The following is a 14,805-nucleotide window of genomic DNA, read 5'->3' as shown; positions in this document are numbered from 1 at the left end:
CCTACCATTTATAGCTAAAATCATGGAAAAACTGGTAAACTATCCAACTACCAACTGGTAGTTGGATAGTTTACCAACTACCAGTTGGTAGTTTACCAGTAAACTATCCAACTACCAACTGGTAGTTGGATAGTTTACTGGTAAACTATCCAACTACCAACTACAACTACCAACTGGTAAACTATCCAACTACCAACTATCCAACTACCTAGAGGACCACAGTATTCTGTCCCCAAACCAATATGGTTTTCGCAAAGCCGCAAGCACCGAAACGCTACTAATTTCACTCATGGACTACCTACTCTCTGGTATTGATAAAGGCCAAGCATATTTTCTAATCCTCCTTGACTTCTCGGCGGCCTTTGACACCGTCAACCACGCCCTTCTTCTAAAACAGCTGGCAAACATTGGTTTAACAGGTGCCACACTAAACTGGTTCAAAACATTTCTAGAAAACAGAGGATACAGAGTCAAAATTCATAATAAAGAATCCCAATACCACCCTTCTAATAGAGGAGTGCCGCAAGGATCATCACTTTCACCCACCCTTTTCAATGTCTACCTGCTACCACTCTGCCAACTACTAACAAAATTAAGCCTGAAACATTTCCTTTTTGCAGACGACGTACAGATCGTAATCCCTATAAAAGAATCAATCTCAAAAAACAATGGAATACTGGGACAGTTGCCTATTAGAAATTAAACTTCTCCTCAACAGTCTAACCTTGTACTCAATGCTTCGAAAACAGAATTCCTGCTCATATCACCGGAAAACAATAACACACTTCCTAAACCACCCACACTCCTTCAAACAACCCACGTAAGAGACTTAGGAGCCATCCTAGACAATCGTCTCAACCTCAAAACATTCATTAACCAAACCACCAAAGATTGCTTCTACAAATTACATATCCTGAAAAGAATAAAACCGCTGTTTCACACTCAGGACTTCAGATCAATCTTGCAAGCAATAATCTTTTCCAAACTAGATTATTGCAACTCATTACTATTAGGCCTCCCAGCTTCTTACACCAAACCTTTACAAATGGTTCAGAACTCTGCAGCCAGAGTCCTTACAAATTCCAGGAAAATTGACCACATTTCACCTATTCTCAAAAACCTCCATTGGCTTCCGATCCACTATAGAATCATGTACAAAACCATTAACATCATATACAAAACTATCAACCAACACACGCAACTTGACCTACAAATACCACTTAAAAAATTCACCTCCGCCAGGCCTATCAGGGAACACTACAAAGAGTCACTCCAAATTCCAAAGGCCAAAACCTACCAACATAAATCCTTGAGTCTCAGAGCCTTCTCATCAGCAGGTCCAGCTCTCTGGAACTCGATCCCACCTGATTTGAGACAAGAGCCATGCTCTTTAACATTTAGGAAAAGACTAAAAACTTGGCTTTTCAAAAAAGCATTTCCAAGCCTTGAATAAAACCTCCTCTCACTAGCACTAACTCGTATGCAATAATGGAATGTAAACACGAATCAACCAACCTCAAACCCTCTCTCACTAATTCCTGCTGAATATTTATCATACTATTACCATTCACAACTGTGTCATATTTATTCATTTGATTACCTATGTACCGTTTCATTTTTCACTTGCTATTCTAATGTATCAATAGGCTGAAATGTAAATATTGTGCTGTTCAATTTCTCCCCTTCCATCCCAAGTTTATTTTCCTTGTTTTTTGTAACTTTCCCTCTCCCTTTTTCTGATTCACTGTATTTAAAGTTCAAGGTTCTTATTGAAAATATTGTTTTTTACGTTACGTTATGCTTTACACTCCTTGTTATTTGTAAACCGGGTTGATGTGATGCCTATCATGAAACTCGGTATAACAAAAACAATAAATAAATAAATAAATAAATATATCCTATTGAGAAGAGAGACACTCAGATATCTAAGAGGTATTCATTCATAAGAACCAAATCCTTTTAAATGAAAAAGTTACAAAACTGCTAGGGTTGATCCAGGAGTAACGTCAGGCAATACTTGGGCTCCAAGTTATGTGGGTCTACTGGGGAGGGGTCTGAGTAAGTCCTGGGGTGTCTGTGTTTAGCCAGTGAGCAATGCAGAGGAAATGCAATGTTGGGCATTGGTTCAGCTTGTTCGGATTTATGCTGCCTATTCGGACAGCTCTTTTTCCGCTTCCCTCACCTTTTTGGCTTCTATAAGCTGGTTGAGTTTCTCATAGCATTCTCCCAGAGCAACCAGCATTCGGGAATCATTGGGCCTGAGAAGAGAGTACATTTCACATTTGTAAATTTGTTTTCAAAGCACTTTTAAACAGTAAAAAAAAACAAAACACAAACAAAGTCAAAGTAATTGAGGGAAGAGATGAGCTTGCTTACAATAACAAAAAAGGAGCCTTTGCAGTTCCCACAATACTAACAACGGCTGAAAGAAGAAATGCAATCACCAGAGAGCTCTAAGCACCAACTGTAAGACTTGTAATGAGAGAAGGCAGGAGCTAGAAAAAGAATTTCCCAAAATCTTTAGAGAGGATGCAACAACTCATCTCAGCTGGGAGTCACTTTGTGAAAGTTACCTGAGTTGATGAGCTCGCCTATAGTAATAAAGGCAGTAAAAGGGCATTTTGAGGATCTCGTATGTTTGTCCTAGTCCATACCAAGCCCTGTAATCTCTCTTATTCACCTCAATAGCATGTCTAAAGAGAAACACAGGAAAACTTCAATATCAAAACACATTAATTCTCAGGTCTTCAAACAAACCTCTTTCCCACCCCCAAATCCTTCCCTCCCTCTCTTTACCTGTAGGCCTGGATAGCCGCAGAGGTATTCTTCATTTCCATGTACTCATGGCCCATGAGAGTCCAAGCACCAAGGTAACGAGGGTTCAACTTCAATGCTCTCTGGAAATACAGTGCAGCCTTCTCATGCTGTGAGCGTAAACTATAATAATTCCCTAGGACAAGACAGGGGAGGAAGAAATACATACAGAACACGAAAAGGAAATGAGAGGAAGATGCAGTACATGGCATTAAAGGGATGGTTTAATCACCTCCTCAGGACAAGAGGTAGAATGAACCCTCCTAACCCCCCACCCTACCGGTCAAAACAATTCCTGCCTCTAGTCTAGAAGAGGAACCCTAGATAAACTTCAAAGGAGAATAAAGAAAGTTTGTACCTCCTTAGCTGTTTGGTGAGCAAATCATAAGAACATGCCATACTGGGTCAGACCAAGGGTCCATCAAGCCCAGCATCCTGTTTCCAACAGAGGCCAATCCAGGCCATAAGAACTTGGCTAGTACCCAAAAACTATTCCATGTTACTGTTGCTAGTAATAGCAGTGGCTATTTTCTAAGTCAACTTAATTAATAGCAGGAAATGGACTTCTCCTCCAAGAACTTATCCAATCCTTTTTTAAACACAACTACACTAACTGCACTAACCACATCCTCTGGCAACAAATTCCAGAGTTTAATTGTGCGTTGAGTGAAAAAGAACTTTCTCCGATTATTTTTAAATGTGCCCCATGCTAACTTCATGAAGTGCCTTCTCTTTTATCTACCTTATATACTCAGCAGAAGTGATACAGAATCAGTAACATCCCCATAGGGAGAGAAATGTACTAATAGAGCCACCAGGATGGACACTGCTCTTCAATTACTTCTGCACAAATCAGATAGCATTTAGCTATACAAATTTTCAAAGGGAAAGTTCTCATGTATGTATACTTTTTCTACCAAAACTACCTGCACAAATTACATTTGCAAAACTGTAAGCAGAAACTTGTCGGAAATTTTATATGCACACTTTTCAAAAAGGCAAAGAATGAGCACAAGGGCAAAGCCTTCCCCAAGCTGCTGTGTCTGCTAAACTTGTGTGTGAACATGACATGCACACATCAGGCAGGCAATCTGGTGAAAGGCCAAACACTGTTCTACCTGCAGAAGTCCCTTTGAAAATTACCTCGATTACGTTCCCTTTAAAAAGCCCATAAGAAAAGCAGTAAGTTGTTAAATTCTTCTGAGACAGGTTTGTCAATCTCTGTCCAAAAGGCAGCCACTTATCAGAATTAAAAAAAAGATGACCGAGTATGCCCTCTGTCTGGCAGCTAAGAGCAATAAGATAAGATGACGTCCTGCATTAGGAATGCTAGCTGAACAAACTTCAATCTTATCAAGGCTAAAAAGGACCATGCCACCACTCAAAGACTTAGCACGGACGTTTAGAAGCCTGATCTCAAAATTAGCATGGACCCTGGAAGTCAAATCAAAGACAAGAAATCAGTATTAAGAGGCAATAGAGAGCCAGCTTTCCCTGCTGTTGTTATTAACATTAGAAAATCATCCACAAGAAAATACAAAATTATTTAAACAAAACTAGAGTAAGAGATCTTATTTCCATAGCTGAATTCCATGCATAGTATCAAAAAAAAAAAAAAAAATTCAGGATGAAGATTTTAGAAAACTTGGGCACCAGAACAAAAATTTTAAGAGCCAGGGTAAATTGCTCTTATTTTTCTTTAAAGGGTGAGGTGCAAGAAGCTATTTTGCTTTTTCTGGTTCTATTTGTCTCTTTGCTATCCTCTCAAATCCCTCTCCCCCATCCCCACACACTTTTGTGCACCTGGTGCCAGATTTTAAAGCAGTAAAAATCATAGTACTCTGAGCATCTTAGCCTGCTCCACATGGCAATCATGAAAAGCCTGTAGATGTGGGTGGGGGTGGAGAGATGCAGGCAACCTTGCTGTGCTCTATCCCCTGGCCCTTAGACAGCTATCCAAAGTGTATGTATGGGAAACATGCTTCCTACATATCTGACTCAAGGAGTACGGTTACAGGACGTGGCGTGGCATGGGGGGTGGATTTAAAAGCAATAAGAAAAAAAAAAAAAAAACTAATTCACAGCCGGAGAAAAGCTACAGCCCACTATCTAGACAGAAAACAATATATTACAAAAAGTCAAGTCAAACAATTATAAATTCCCACTGCTACAATTTTTGCCTAAAAATTAGAACCTTGTACAAATCACCTTCATCTCAACTGTATGATATTTTCCAACGTCAGATCTTGTGTGCACCAGCAGGTCATAGCTGTTTGTGTTTAGGCATAATACTATAGGGCACTGTATATTTGTATGAGAGGCTCTATATAATCACTTCATTACCATCTTGAAATTCTCTTCAAACTTCTCCTGACTTAGGCCTGAAAAGTAAATAATAAATCAGACTCACCAATAACACAGCATGTCTCCACACGATATTTATCAATTTCACACAGATTATGAGCTAAGTAGCTCAGTTCAGGTTTCATACTCTGGAGAAAAAGAGAACTTATTAGTGACTGCAAAGATAACAGCAGCTCAGGAAACAAAGCAAATCCAGGACAATGGTGCACCCTTCCTCCCTCAGAAAAGGAAAATTGGATCTTACCTGCTAATTTCCATTCCTGTACTTACCCAGATCAGTCCAGACTCCTGTGTTTTGCCTCCCTGCCAGCAGATGGAGACAGAGAGAGTTTCACTGACACTGTACATAACCCAGTGTGCCACCTGCAGTCCCTCAGTACTGACCTGCACCAAGCCAAGATGACAGAAACAGCCTTAAACTTCTAAGCAAACTCCCTGCCCTCCCCTCCGGAAGAAGGTGAAATTGCCTAAAAAGACCATGGAAAACTCATTTCCAAAAAGTTTAACATAAGCGATCAGCACTGAAGAAGACTTCCAACAACTCTGCACTATATGCAAAGCAACAGTTCGAGCAGCGGACTCTCCTCCGATAAATAGGAGGGTCTCTGGACACAGGAACAAAAATTAGCAGGTAAGAACCAATCTTCCTTTCCCTGTATGTACCCAGATCAGTCCAGACTCCTGGGACATAGCCAAGCTCCCCTTCACTCGGGTGGGACCTGGAGAGTTCTGCTCGTAGAGCACTCTCACCAAAGCACAGGGAAGCCAAAGCCCCGACATGCAAGTGATAAGGCCTAGGAAAAAGTGTAAAACGACTTCCCAGTAGCCATCCTGCAAAATTTCATGCGGAGACACCCATTGTGACACAGTCCAGGAAGTCACCTGAGAATGCGTCGCATGCACCACTAACCCCTCCCCCCCAGCAGCGAGCACCTTTAGAAATGTAAGATGACTTGATCACTTCCTTCAGTCACTGCACCACTGTAACCTTAGAGGTCTTATTTCCCTCCACAGTACAAAGAGATAATCCAATCTACAGAAATCGTAAGTGACCTTTTGTTGGAGTCATTTTGGCTCAGAATGTTTGTGGAGGTTGGGCCATTTGAATTCAAAGTTTGAAGGCCACAGGCCAATCTGAGTGAACTCATATTTACTGTTTTGCACAGGCAAGTGTTTATTTTAGTTAGTCCAGTAGGTCTATGGTGAGAAAGCAAGCAATTATATTATATTCACATTATATTATATTCACAAATTGTAAATATGTTTTGTTATTTTGTTCCTCTGGCCTAATGCGCCTCCTTTTGATTATTTGATATTAATTATTTTATAGTTTTAATTCATCAGATATGTACCATTCTATAATTGTTCGGATTGTAAAGCTTGTTGCTGATTTAATGTTCATTGTAAACCGAGGTGATGTTTTCTAACGGGTGGCGGTATATAAAAACCCTTAAATAAATAAATAAAATAAATGAACTTATACTAAAGCCTGAGAGTGAGTGAAGGCCACACAGCTGCGCCTGAAAGTGATAAGAACTCGGAAGGAGGGAACATCGCTGCTTTTCCCAAGCATTTATTTATTTATTTAACATATTTCTATACCAGTCTTCATGAAGGGATTCATATCAGACCGGTTTACATTGAACTTAGGGGTTTAACTAGTTAACCAAACAAGAGAGCCGAAGCAGAGTTACATATAACAAGGGGGATTTAGTGCATAAGGAGAAATAACAGAGAAGGGGAGAGTTCCCTGTACGTACCAGGATCAGTCCAGACAGTAGGGTTATGTCTCCCTTCCAGCAGAGGGAGTCAGAGGTCACAGTTCTAAGCACCTCCCATGTCCCAGGCTGCCTCCTGCGATCCTCTGACTCCAGACATCCCCTGCGCTCCTGTTACTTTGCTCAGCTGAGTAAATTTACCTTTATTTACAGTTAAGGGAGTTTTTGTTCCTGGCTGATCTTTGACTAGATCTTGTGTTAAAAAAACCCCCCACAAACTAATACTTTTAATTGATGCTGTGTCTATAAGCCTTGTCACCCGGAAGACCCCTATCATTCCCGGGTAAAAGGGGGGGGGGGAATTTATCAGTGGGCCAGAGAAGGTTTTTATGCCTCTGAAGGGAGCTTAATGTTTTAATATATTCCAGGGAGGTTGGCATTCCCCTGAAGAGAAAGCTCCATTACCTGGTGATAAAAAGATTTAAATTGAACAAAAGACTATCAAGTCCAAGGCAAAATTTAAAAAAATGTTATTGAGACACAAACAAACAATCTTATTTCACAGTTTTCTTTTTCAAAGCTTGTAGTTTTCTTTGCCTTTTTTTTCTGTTATGTCGCGGGGCTCTCGTTGTTCGGCTTGTGGAGAGACGGCAGCGCAGCTCTCCAGAGACAGTCTTTGCTTTAGTTGTATTTCTGGAGGCGAAGGGCCGTCAGAACTGCCTCTTACAGGCAGAAAACGGCCGTTGCTGCGTACGTGCGATTCAAATTTTTCTTTACCCGTTCCCTTGCCGGCCCTGTCCCCGAATCGTGCGGGGGCGGCGGCCATTTTGAATTTACCCGACAATCGCGGTGGCGTGTGGTCTGGGGGAGGGGAACTGCTTGAGGGATTATCTCCTCCTGCCTTTAGTCCAGAGCACTCTAATTTTCATGACAATGTCACTCTTCAGTCTCCTTTACCACTGGAGGGGGTTTTAAAACAACCATTTTCTACACAATTTATTTTATTAATGCATAAGGCATATTTGGAGGCTGCAGCAGATGCAGATTTTAATCAACCACCGCCTGCTAAGATTCCTAAACATACAGAGGAATCTATTTCACATCTGCCTCCTGTAAATCAGGATCCTGACTTGCAAGACCCTCTCCTGGGAGCCTCGGCTGATACGGTGGATGAGGTGGTTTTGGAATCAGCTCTGGTGGGAGGGGATGATCCCCAAGTACTGAGATTGTTTCGCAAAGAGGAGTTAGATCCTCTTATTCCTTTTGTCCTAGAGGAACTTGCAATTCCAGCGCCACAGCCAGTAACGGATTCCACTCCTGGGGATCCTGTTCTCGCAGGGATTAGGGCTCCGCCTAAATCTTTTCCTTTTCATCCTAAACTTTTTCCAATTGCTTACTCGAGAATGGGATTTTCCAGAGGCTGGTCTTAAAGTGACTAGGGCTATGGATAAACTCTATCCACTCCCACAAGAATTTCTGGATTTGCTGAAGGTCCCTCAAGTGGACTCTGCAGTGTCTGCCATTGCTAAACACACCACAATTCCAGTCACGGGAGGCACGGCTCTCAAGGATTTTCAGGATAGAAAAATTGAAGTTCTTCTTAAACATATCTTTGAGGTATCCGCTTTAGGAGTACGGGCGGCGGTGTGCAGTAGTCTAATGCAGAGGGCCACCCTTCGGTGGGTCCAACAATTACTTACCGTCGGCAGAACTTGAGCAAGCCAATCGTTTGGAATCGGCGGTAGCATATACGGCTGATGCGTTATATGACCTATTACGTACTTCTTCTCGTACAATGGCTTCTGCAGTTTCGGCTAGAAGGCTTCTTTGGCTCCGCCATTGGGTGGCTGATGCAACTTCTAAATCTCGTTTGGGTTCTTTTCCTTTTAAAGGATCTTTGCTTTTCTGTAAAGAGTTGGAGCAGCTCATTAAGGATTTGGGAGATAATAAAGTTTATAAATTGCCAGAGGATAAACCTCATTCTTTCAGTACTTTTAGAGGCCGTTTTCGAGGCCAGAGACGGTTCCGAACTGGTAGAACTCCATCTTTTTCTACACGTCAACAGCTTTCCAGGGCTCAGTTATGGGCCCATTCCTTTCGTGGGAGACGGCCTCTCCGTACTAAGAGCTCCCAATCTTTTCCATCCTCCAAAACTCCCCAATGAAGGTGCGCCGGCCCATTCCTTGTTGCCAGAGATAGGAGGACGTCTCTCTCGTTTTCACAAGGAATGGGTCAAAATTACCTCAGACCAATGGGTCCTCAATATTATAAAAAAGGGCTACGCTTTGGATTTTGCCTGTCCGTTACAGGATCTTTTCCTAGTATCCCCAAGTGGTTCTCTCCTAAAGCAGCAACGTGTACGTCAAACCTTACATCGTTTGCTGGATCTAGGAGCTATTGTTCCGGTCCCTTGGTCCCAATATCGGACCGGTCGTTACTCCATTTATTTCATTGTTCCCAAAAAGGAAGGAACATTTTGTCCAATCTTAGACTTGAAGGCAGTAAACAAGTCATTTCGGGTTCCCGTTTCCGCATGGAGACTTTGAGATCAGTCATTGCGGCCGTCCACAAAAACGAATTTTTGGCCTCTTTAGATCTGTCCGAAGTTTATCTTCATATCCCGATTCAGAAGTCCCACCAGAGATATCTCCGTTTCATGGTGTTAGGCGAACACTATCAGTTTCGAGCCCTCCCTTTCGGTCTAGCAACTGTGCCTCGAGTATTTACCAAGGCGATGGTGGTAGTTGCAGCAGCACTCAGACGAGAAGGGATTTCATCCCTATCGTGACGATTGGCTCATCCGAGCAAAGTCACAGACTCTTTGCAGACTAGCTATCCAGAAGGTTCTGCATCTTCTCCATATTCTTGGTTGGGTAGTCAACTTCAAGAAAAGTCATCTAATCCTGACACAAGTCTTGCAGTTTCTGGGGGCTCGATTCGATACGGCTGTGGGAAACGTTTTTCTTCCACAGGACCGGATGCTCTAATTGATGTCGCAAGTTCGTCGCCTTTTAGATCTAACTTTACCCACGGTATGGGATTATTTACAGGTTCTTGGATCTATGGCATCTACTCTGGATATGGTCCCCTGGGCTTTTGCCCATCTAAGACCTTTGCAAAGGGCGTTGCTTTCCAGGTGGGACCCCAAGTCAGAGGAATTTCATCTTCCTCTACCCCTTCTGGAGCCGGCTCGGTCCAGTCTAAATTGGTGGTTGGTACCACGTCACCACCTCAGTGGATATTAGTGACAACGGACGCCAGCCTTTTCGGTTGGGGAGCTGTATGCCAGTCGCAATCAACACAAGGTCAGTGGACAACTTCAAAAGCCAAGTGGTCCATCAATCGTTTGGAAACCAGAGCGGTATGACTAGCACTCCGCAGATTTCTACCACTTATTCAACATCAGTCGGTGAGGGTTCTCTCCGACAATGCCACAACGGTAGCATACATCAACAGGCAAGGCGGCACAAAAAGTCGCTCCGTCGCCATAGAAGCAGACATGCTAATGACCTGGGCTGAATCTCATCTACGCTGTCTAGCGGCATCGCACATAGCAGGCGTAGACAATGTTCAGGCGGACTTTCTCAGTCGCCAGTATCTAGATCCCAGAGAATGGGAACTTTCCTGGGAGGCAATGAGCATACTCACCCGAAGGTGGGGGACACCCAGGCTAGATCTGATGGCTACCCATGTCAATGCCAAAGCGGATCGGTTCTACAGTCGAAGGAGAAAACACGGAGCGGAAGAGGTGGATGCCCTGGTTCTCCCTTGGCCCAAAGACATCCTTCTCTATGTGTTTCCACCATGGCCACTAATAGGGAAAGTCGTAAGACGCTTAGAATCTCACGAAGGTCCGGTGATTCTCATCGCTCCGGAATGGCCTCGCAGACCATGGTATGCGGATCTCATCAATTTAGCGGTCGACGGTCCCGTCTGCCTAGGTCACCTTCACAACCTCCTTCGACAGGGTCCAGTATATTTCGACCAGGCGGTTCACTTTTGTCTAGCGGCCTGGCTTATGAAAGGTGGCAGTTAAAAAAAGAGAGGCTACCCAGACTCAGTCATCACTACCATGCTTAGTTCGAGAAAACCTTCTACTTCTCTTACCTATGTTAAGAGTATGGAAGGTATTTGATAGTTGGTGTAATACGTCCTGCTTGTCTCCACGCAGAGCTACAGTCATGGACATTTTGTCTTTCCTACAAGACAGTTTAAAAAAGGGTCTGGCTTATAATTCGCTCCGCGTCCAAGTTGCTGCAATAGGCTGTTTGCGAGGTAAGGAGAATGGTGTTTGTCGCTATGCATCCGGATGTTGTCCGTTTTCTCAAAGGAGCCAAACATTTGAAACCACCAAGCCAGGCTCTCTGTCCATCGTGGAATCTGAATTTGGTTCTTTGTAGTCTTTGTGCTCCTCCTCTCTCCGGATCCCACCCCATTTAGGGCAGCTTGGGTACATCCCTACAGTCTGGACTGATCCTGGTATGTACAGGGAAAGGAAAATTAGTTCTTACCTGATAATTTTCGTTCCTGTAGTACCAAGGATCAGTCCAGACTCCCGCCCAGTTTTTTTCCGGAGAGTCCGCTATTGACTATTGTTTATTTCTTAGATTGATTTCCTTTTTAACTTTTTCCTATGCAATGATTTAAGAAGCTCTGAAGATTCTTACGTTTTTTGTTCTTGTTATGTATTTGTTCTATTTATATATATATAGTTGATCTAGTCATTGATTATCCTTCTTCATGAGTCTCTGCTTTGTTATTCAAAATACTGGAGGATTGCAGGAGGCACCCTGGGGATATGGGAGGTGCTTAGAACTTTGACCTCTGACTCCACTTGCTGGAAGGGAGACATAACCCTACTGTCTGGACTGATCCTTGGTACTACAGGAACGAAAATTATCAGGTAAGAACTAATTTTCCTATATATGTACCAATTGTTATTATCTACCATTACTTCTGTATGACCTGAATTTGTGTGTTCTATCCTCCAATTGCTCAGATAAAACTTATATTCCTGTGATGTACTGAATCAATGTGTGGGGCTATTTGTGTAGGGGATAAGCTCCTGGGTTCAAGCCCCCAGCTATAATCCCAGTAATTGTGTGTTTATATTGGGTAAGCCCCCGAGGTAGTCCTGTGTGCATGCAGGTGATAAGCGATTCCCCACAAGATCGGCAATTTTTGTCACGCACCATTACCATGTGGCCAGGAGGCGCATGCCACCACAAACACCACCTTCGCTGAACAAGTCTGCACCCTATAATTGTCTCCTTCCCTGACTGGACACTGCAATCTAATCCACAGTGAAGCAGCCACACGTACCTTTTTTTTTTTTTTTTAAACAAAGATTTAATACCGCTCCAGCACAGAAAATGAAAGGAGATATTTCCCTGCTTAGCCGGACTGATCAAATGCAGAGTTGTCAGTGGAACTCACCACTGCCTTCATAGGCGTGTAAATCTTGACCACCAGATTTATACCCCCATGGAATCCAGGACTGAGCTACCAACAAGGGTCACCTCAAACCAAAAAGGATGGCCCCACTAGGACCTAACAACTCCCTGAGAGGAACTGGACAAAAAAGGTCTTTTCTTTTTATGTACTCCAGACTGCAGGTTTTGCACCTCTACCATCTGCTGGAGACAGAGAAATACTGAGGGACTGCAGGTGGCACTGGGGTTTATGAAGCAGTGTCAGTGAAACTCTGCCTCCATCTGCTGGAGACAGAGAAATACTGAGGCACTACAGGTGGCACTGGGGTTTATGAAGCAGTGTCAGTGAGACTGCCACCATCTGCTGGAGACAGAGAAATACTGAGGCACTACAGGTGGCACACTAATTATGTAGCAGTGTCAGTGAAACTTTCCTGTCTGCATCTACTGGCAGAAAGGTAAAAGCCAGGAGTCTGGACTGATCTGGGGTATGAACATGAAGTAATAGATAGCGCTGCTGTGTTTAAAAGATCGACTTCTACAAACGATTTTTACATATAAGATATGAACTAATGCATCATTAAAGTTCTGAGAAAGTGTCCTCTCTTAATATTATCAGTTACATCAGGGAGAAGATAGCTTACTCTGACATAGAGGAGATTGGAGAAAGTGTCCATGTTTTCAATTCTGTAGGGGTCCTGTTTCCGTAATTCATTGAAGATAGAAAGCGCTTTATCAATATCTGCAAAGACAAAGTAAACAGAAATAAACATTATGCACTAGCTAGAAAGGTTAAGACAATTATATAATATGACATTTTTACTGCAACAATGGAGATTTTTTTCTTCCTCACCTCGGATGTTATGATAAGCAACTGCAATCTGGGAGATAATATAGGTGCTCTTGGAAAAGCCAGCATCAATCAGGCTCTGGTACTTCTGGAGGGCCTCCTCTATCAGCTGCAGCTCTGTGAATATGTGAGCCAGGAAGAACTCCTTCATCCAGGTATCAGGCAAAGACAGGAACTTAAGCTGGTGGCAAATAGAACCAATGAAGGGTTGGCTTTGCCAGATGTTGCCAAGATTAACCCCTCCCTTCTCTAACCAAATTCCTGCAGGAAGTCCCTTCTACCACTCACCAAAGGCCTTGCCACAACTAGTTGTATTTATTATATAACTAGTCCCTGGTCTGGCCTCCTTCAGATAATTTCAGCTCTGGAATAATCCCACTCATTTACCATCTCTTTGTCTGTTATGAGGTTACACAGCTCCAGCCAAGCTCCCCAGTGTAATGGCAAGGCATGAGTTGCTTCCACAAACACATCGATGGCTTCTTTCACCAAGTCCAGCTTCCGCAACACCACTCCGTACCTGAAACAGAGGGAAAAAGCAAAAGTACATCAAACCATTAAAGGACTTTTCTGTGCAATTCTTTATTCTATTGCTACAGCATGCATAACACAGCTCTAGGAGCAGCACAGAGTCCCTGAAAGGATAATATGTACACTTACAGATAAAGACCAAAGCCATCCAAATCCTGAGCTCTGTGCTTTTTGCTCAGTTCCACCCGCAGCTCTCTCAGTGCTTCATTCTTTACTTGTCCCTTCTCCAGAGGGCCTATAGAAAAAAAGTTACTTAGGAAAAAAATCTGCACTTAGCCAGGCTTTCAGAATGCTAATACAGCTATTCCCACATAAATGCCTGCACCTCAATCTTGCCTTTTCCCACTTTCTTTGCTATTCCCGTTTTGACATCCCCCATTCCCTCTCCCCGCACCAAAGCTTTGCATAGTTCTATAGCAGATACTACAAACTACAACGGCCCAAATAAAAAGAAACCCAAATGTTTAGGAGTCCTTTAGCAGTTGCAGGTCAGTCTGAACCAGTGCTGGGATCTTGCACCACAAGCTATCATTGGCGGGGATCTGTGTATTTCTATCCCCTTATGTTGATACTCTTCCTGATCCTGAGCCAGGAGACATGCATCAGGGATCCTTTATTGTGTGCACCACATCTTCCTCCCTCTTGCATGTTTGAACTCTCAGACGTAAAGCTGATCCTCAGCCAAGTCTTCTGATCTCCCTCTTTCCCTGCTCAAACAGTTTAGGTACAAGTATACCCAAGCATATTTGGAACGACGTCCTCCCTTCCCCTCAATGCAAATAAGGCTGCATCCCCTCTTCTCCCTATATAAGTAGTTGTGCCAATTCCCAGGATAATCTGAGACTGATTCTGAAGCAAGGAAGCAAAGTGTTTGCATACCCAGGCTGTCCACAGTCTCATCATCCTTCTTCTTTTCTCCAGACTATAAAGAGTAGACACAAAATAGCAATGAGACTTTATAAAATGGCAACATCATCTATGACAGTATTGGGAATGAGTTGCTCAGATTTCTTCCGCTCATTTTCCCCCATCTGCCTCCCCACCCCAGTCTCTTTCTCCCTTTCCATTGCCAGCATCTCACAGCAACGTGGTTGTG

At 43.1% G+C, this 14,805-nt stretch overlaps 1 protein-coding gene across 4 annotated transcripts in view; it reads right to left on the bottom strand.

The window, feature by feature from the left end:
* CDC23 (cell division cycle 23) overlaps positions 1-14,805 on the bottom strand; it is a 52,807-nt gene that overhangs the window by 21,244 nt on the left and 16,758 nt on the right. For all 4 annotated transcript variants that reach the window (XM_029583592.1, XM_029583594.1, XM_029583591.1 and 1 more), the window contains 9 exons: positions 14,589-14,631; positions 13,839-13,944; positions 13,566-13,698; positions 13,182-13,359; positions 12,973-13,070; positions 5,225-5,306; positions 2,797-2,950; positions 2,574-2,693; positions 2,183-2,258 (listed from right to left, as the gene is read on the bottom strand). In XM_029583592.1, the coding sequence (XP_029439452.1) occupies positions 2,183-2,258; positions 2,574-2,693; positions 2,797-2,950; positions 5,225-5,306; positions 12,973-13,070; positions 13,182-13,359; positions 13,566-13,698; positions 13,839-13,944; positions 14,589-14,631 (990 nt within the window). The remainder of the gene's footprint in view (positions 1-2,182; positions 2,259-2,573; positions 2,694-2,796; positions 2,951-5,224; positions 5,307-12,972; positions 13,071-13,181; positions 13,360-13,565; positions 13,699-13,838; positions 13,945-14,588; positions 14,632-14,805) is intronic.

Source organism: Rhinatrema bivittatum, chromosome 18 (genome assembly GCF_901001135.1).
Source record: "Rhinatrema bivittatum chromosome 18, aRhiBiv1.1, whole genome shotgun sequence".
NCBI classification, from domain to species: domain Eukaryota; kingdom Metazoa; phylum Chordata; class Amphibia; order Gymnophiona; family Rhinatrematidae; genus Rhinatrema; species Rhinatrema bivittatum.
Note: the sequence above shows the minus strand (reverse complement) of the source record. Positions and strands in the feature narration are given on the sequence as shown.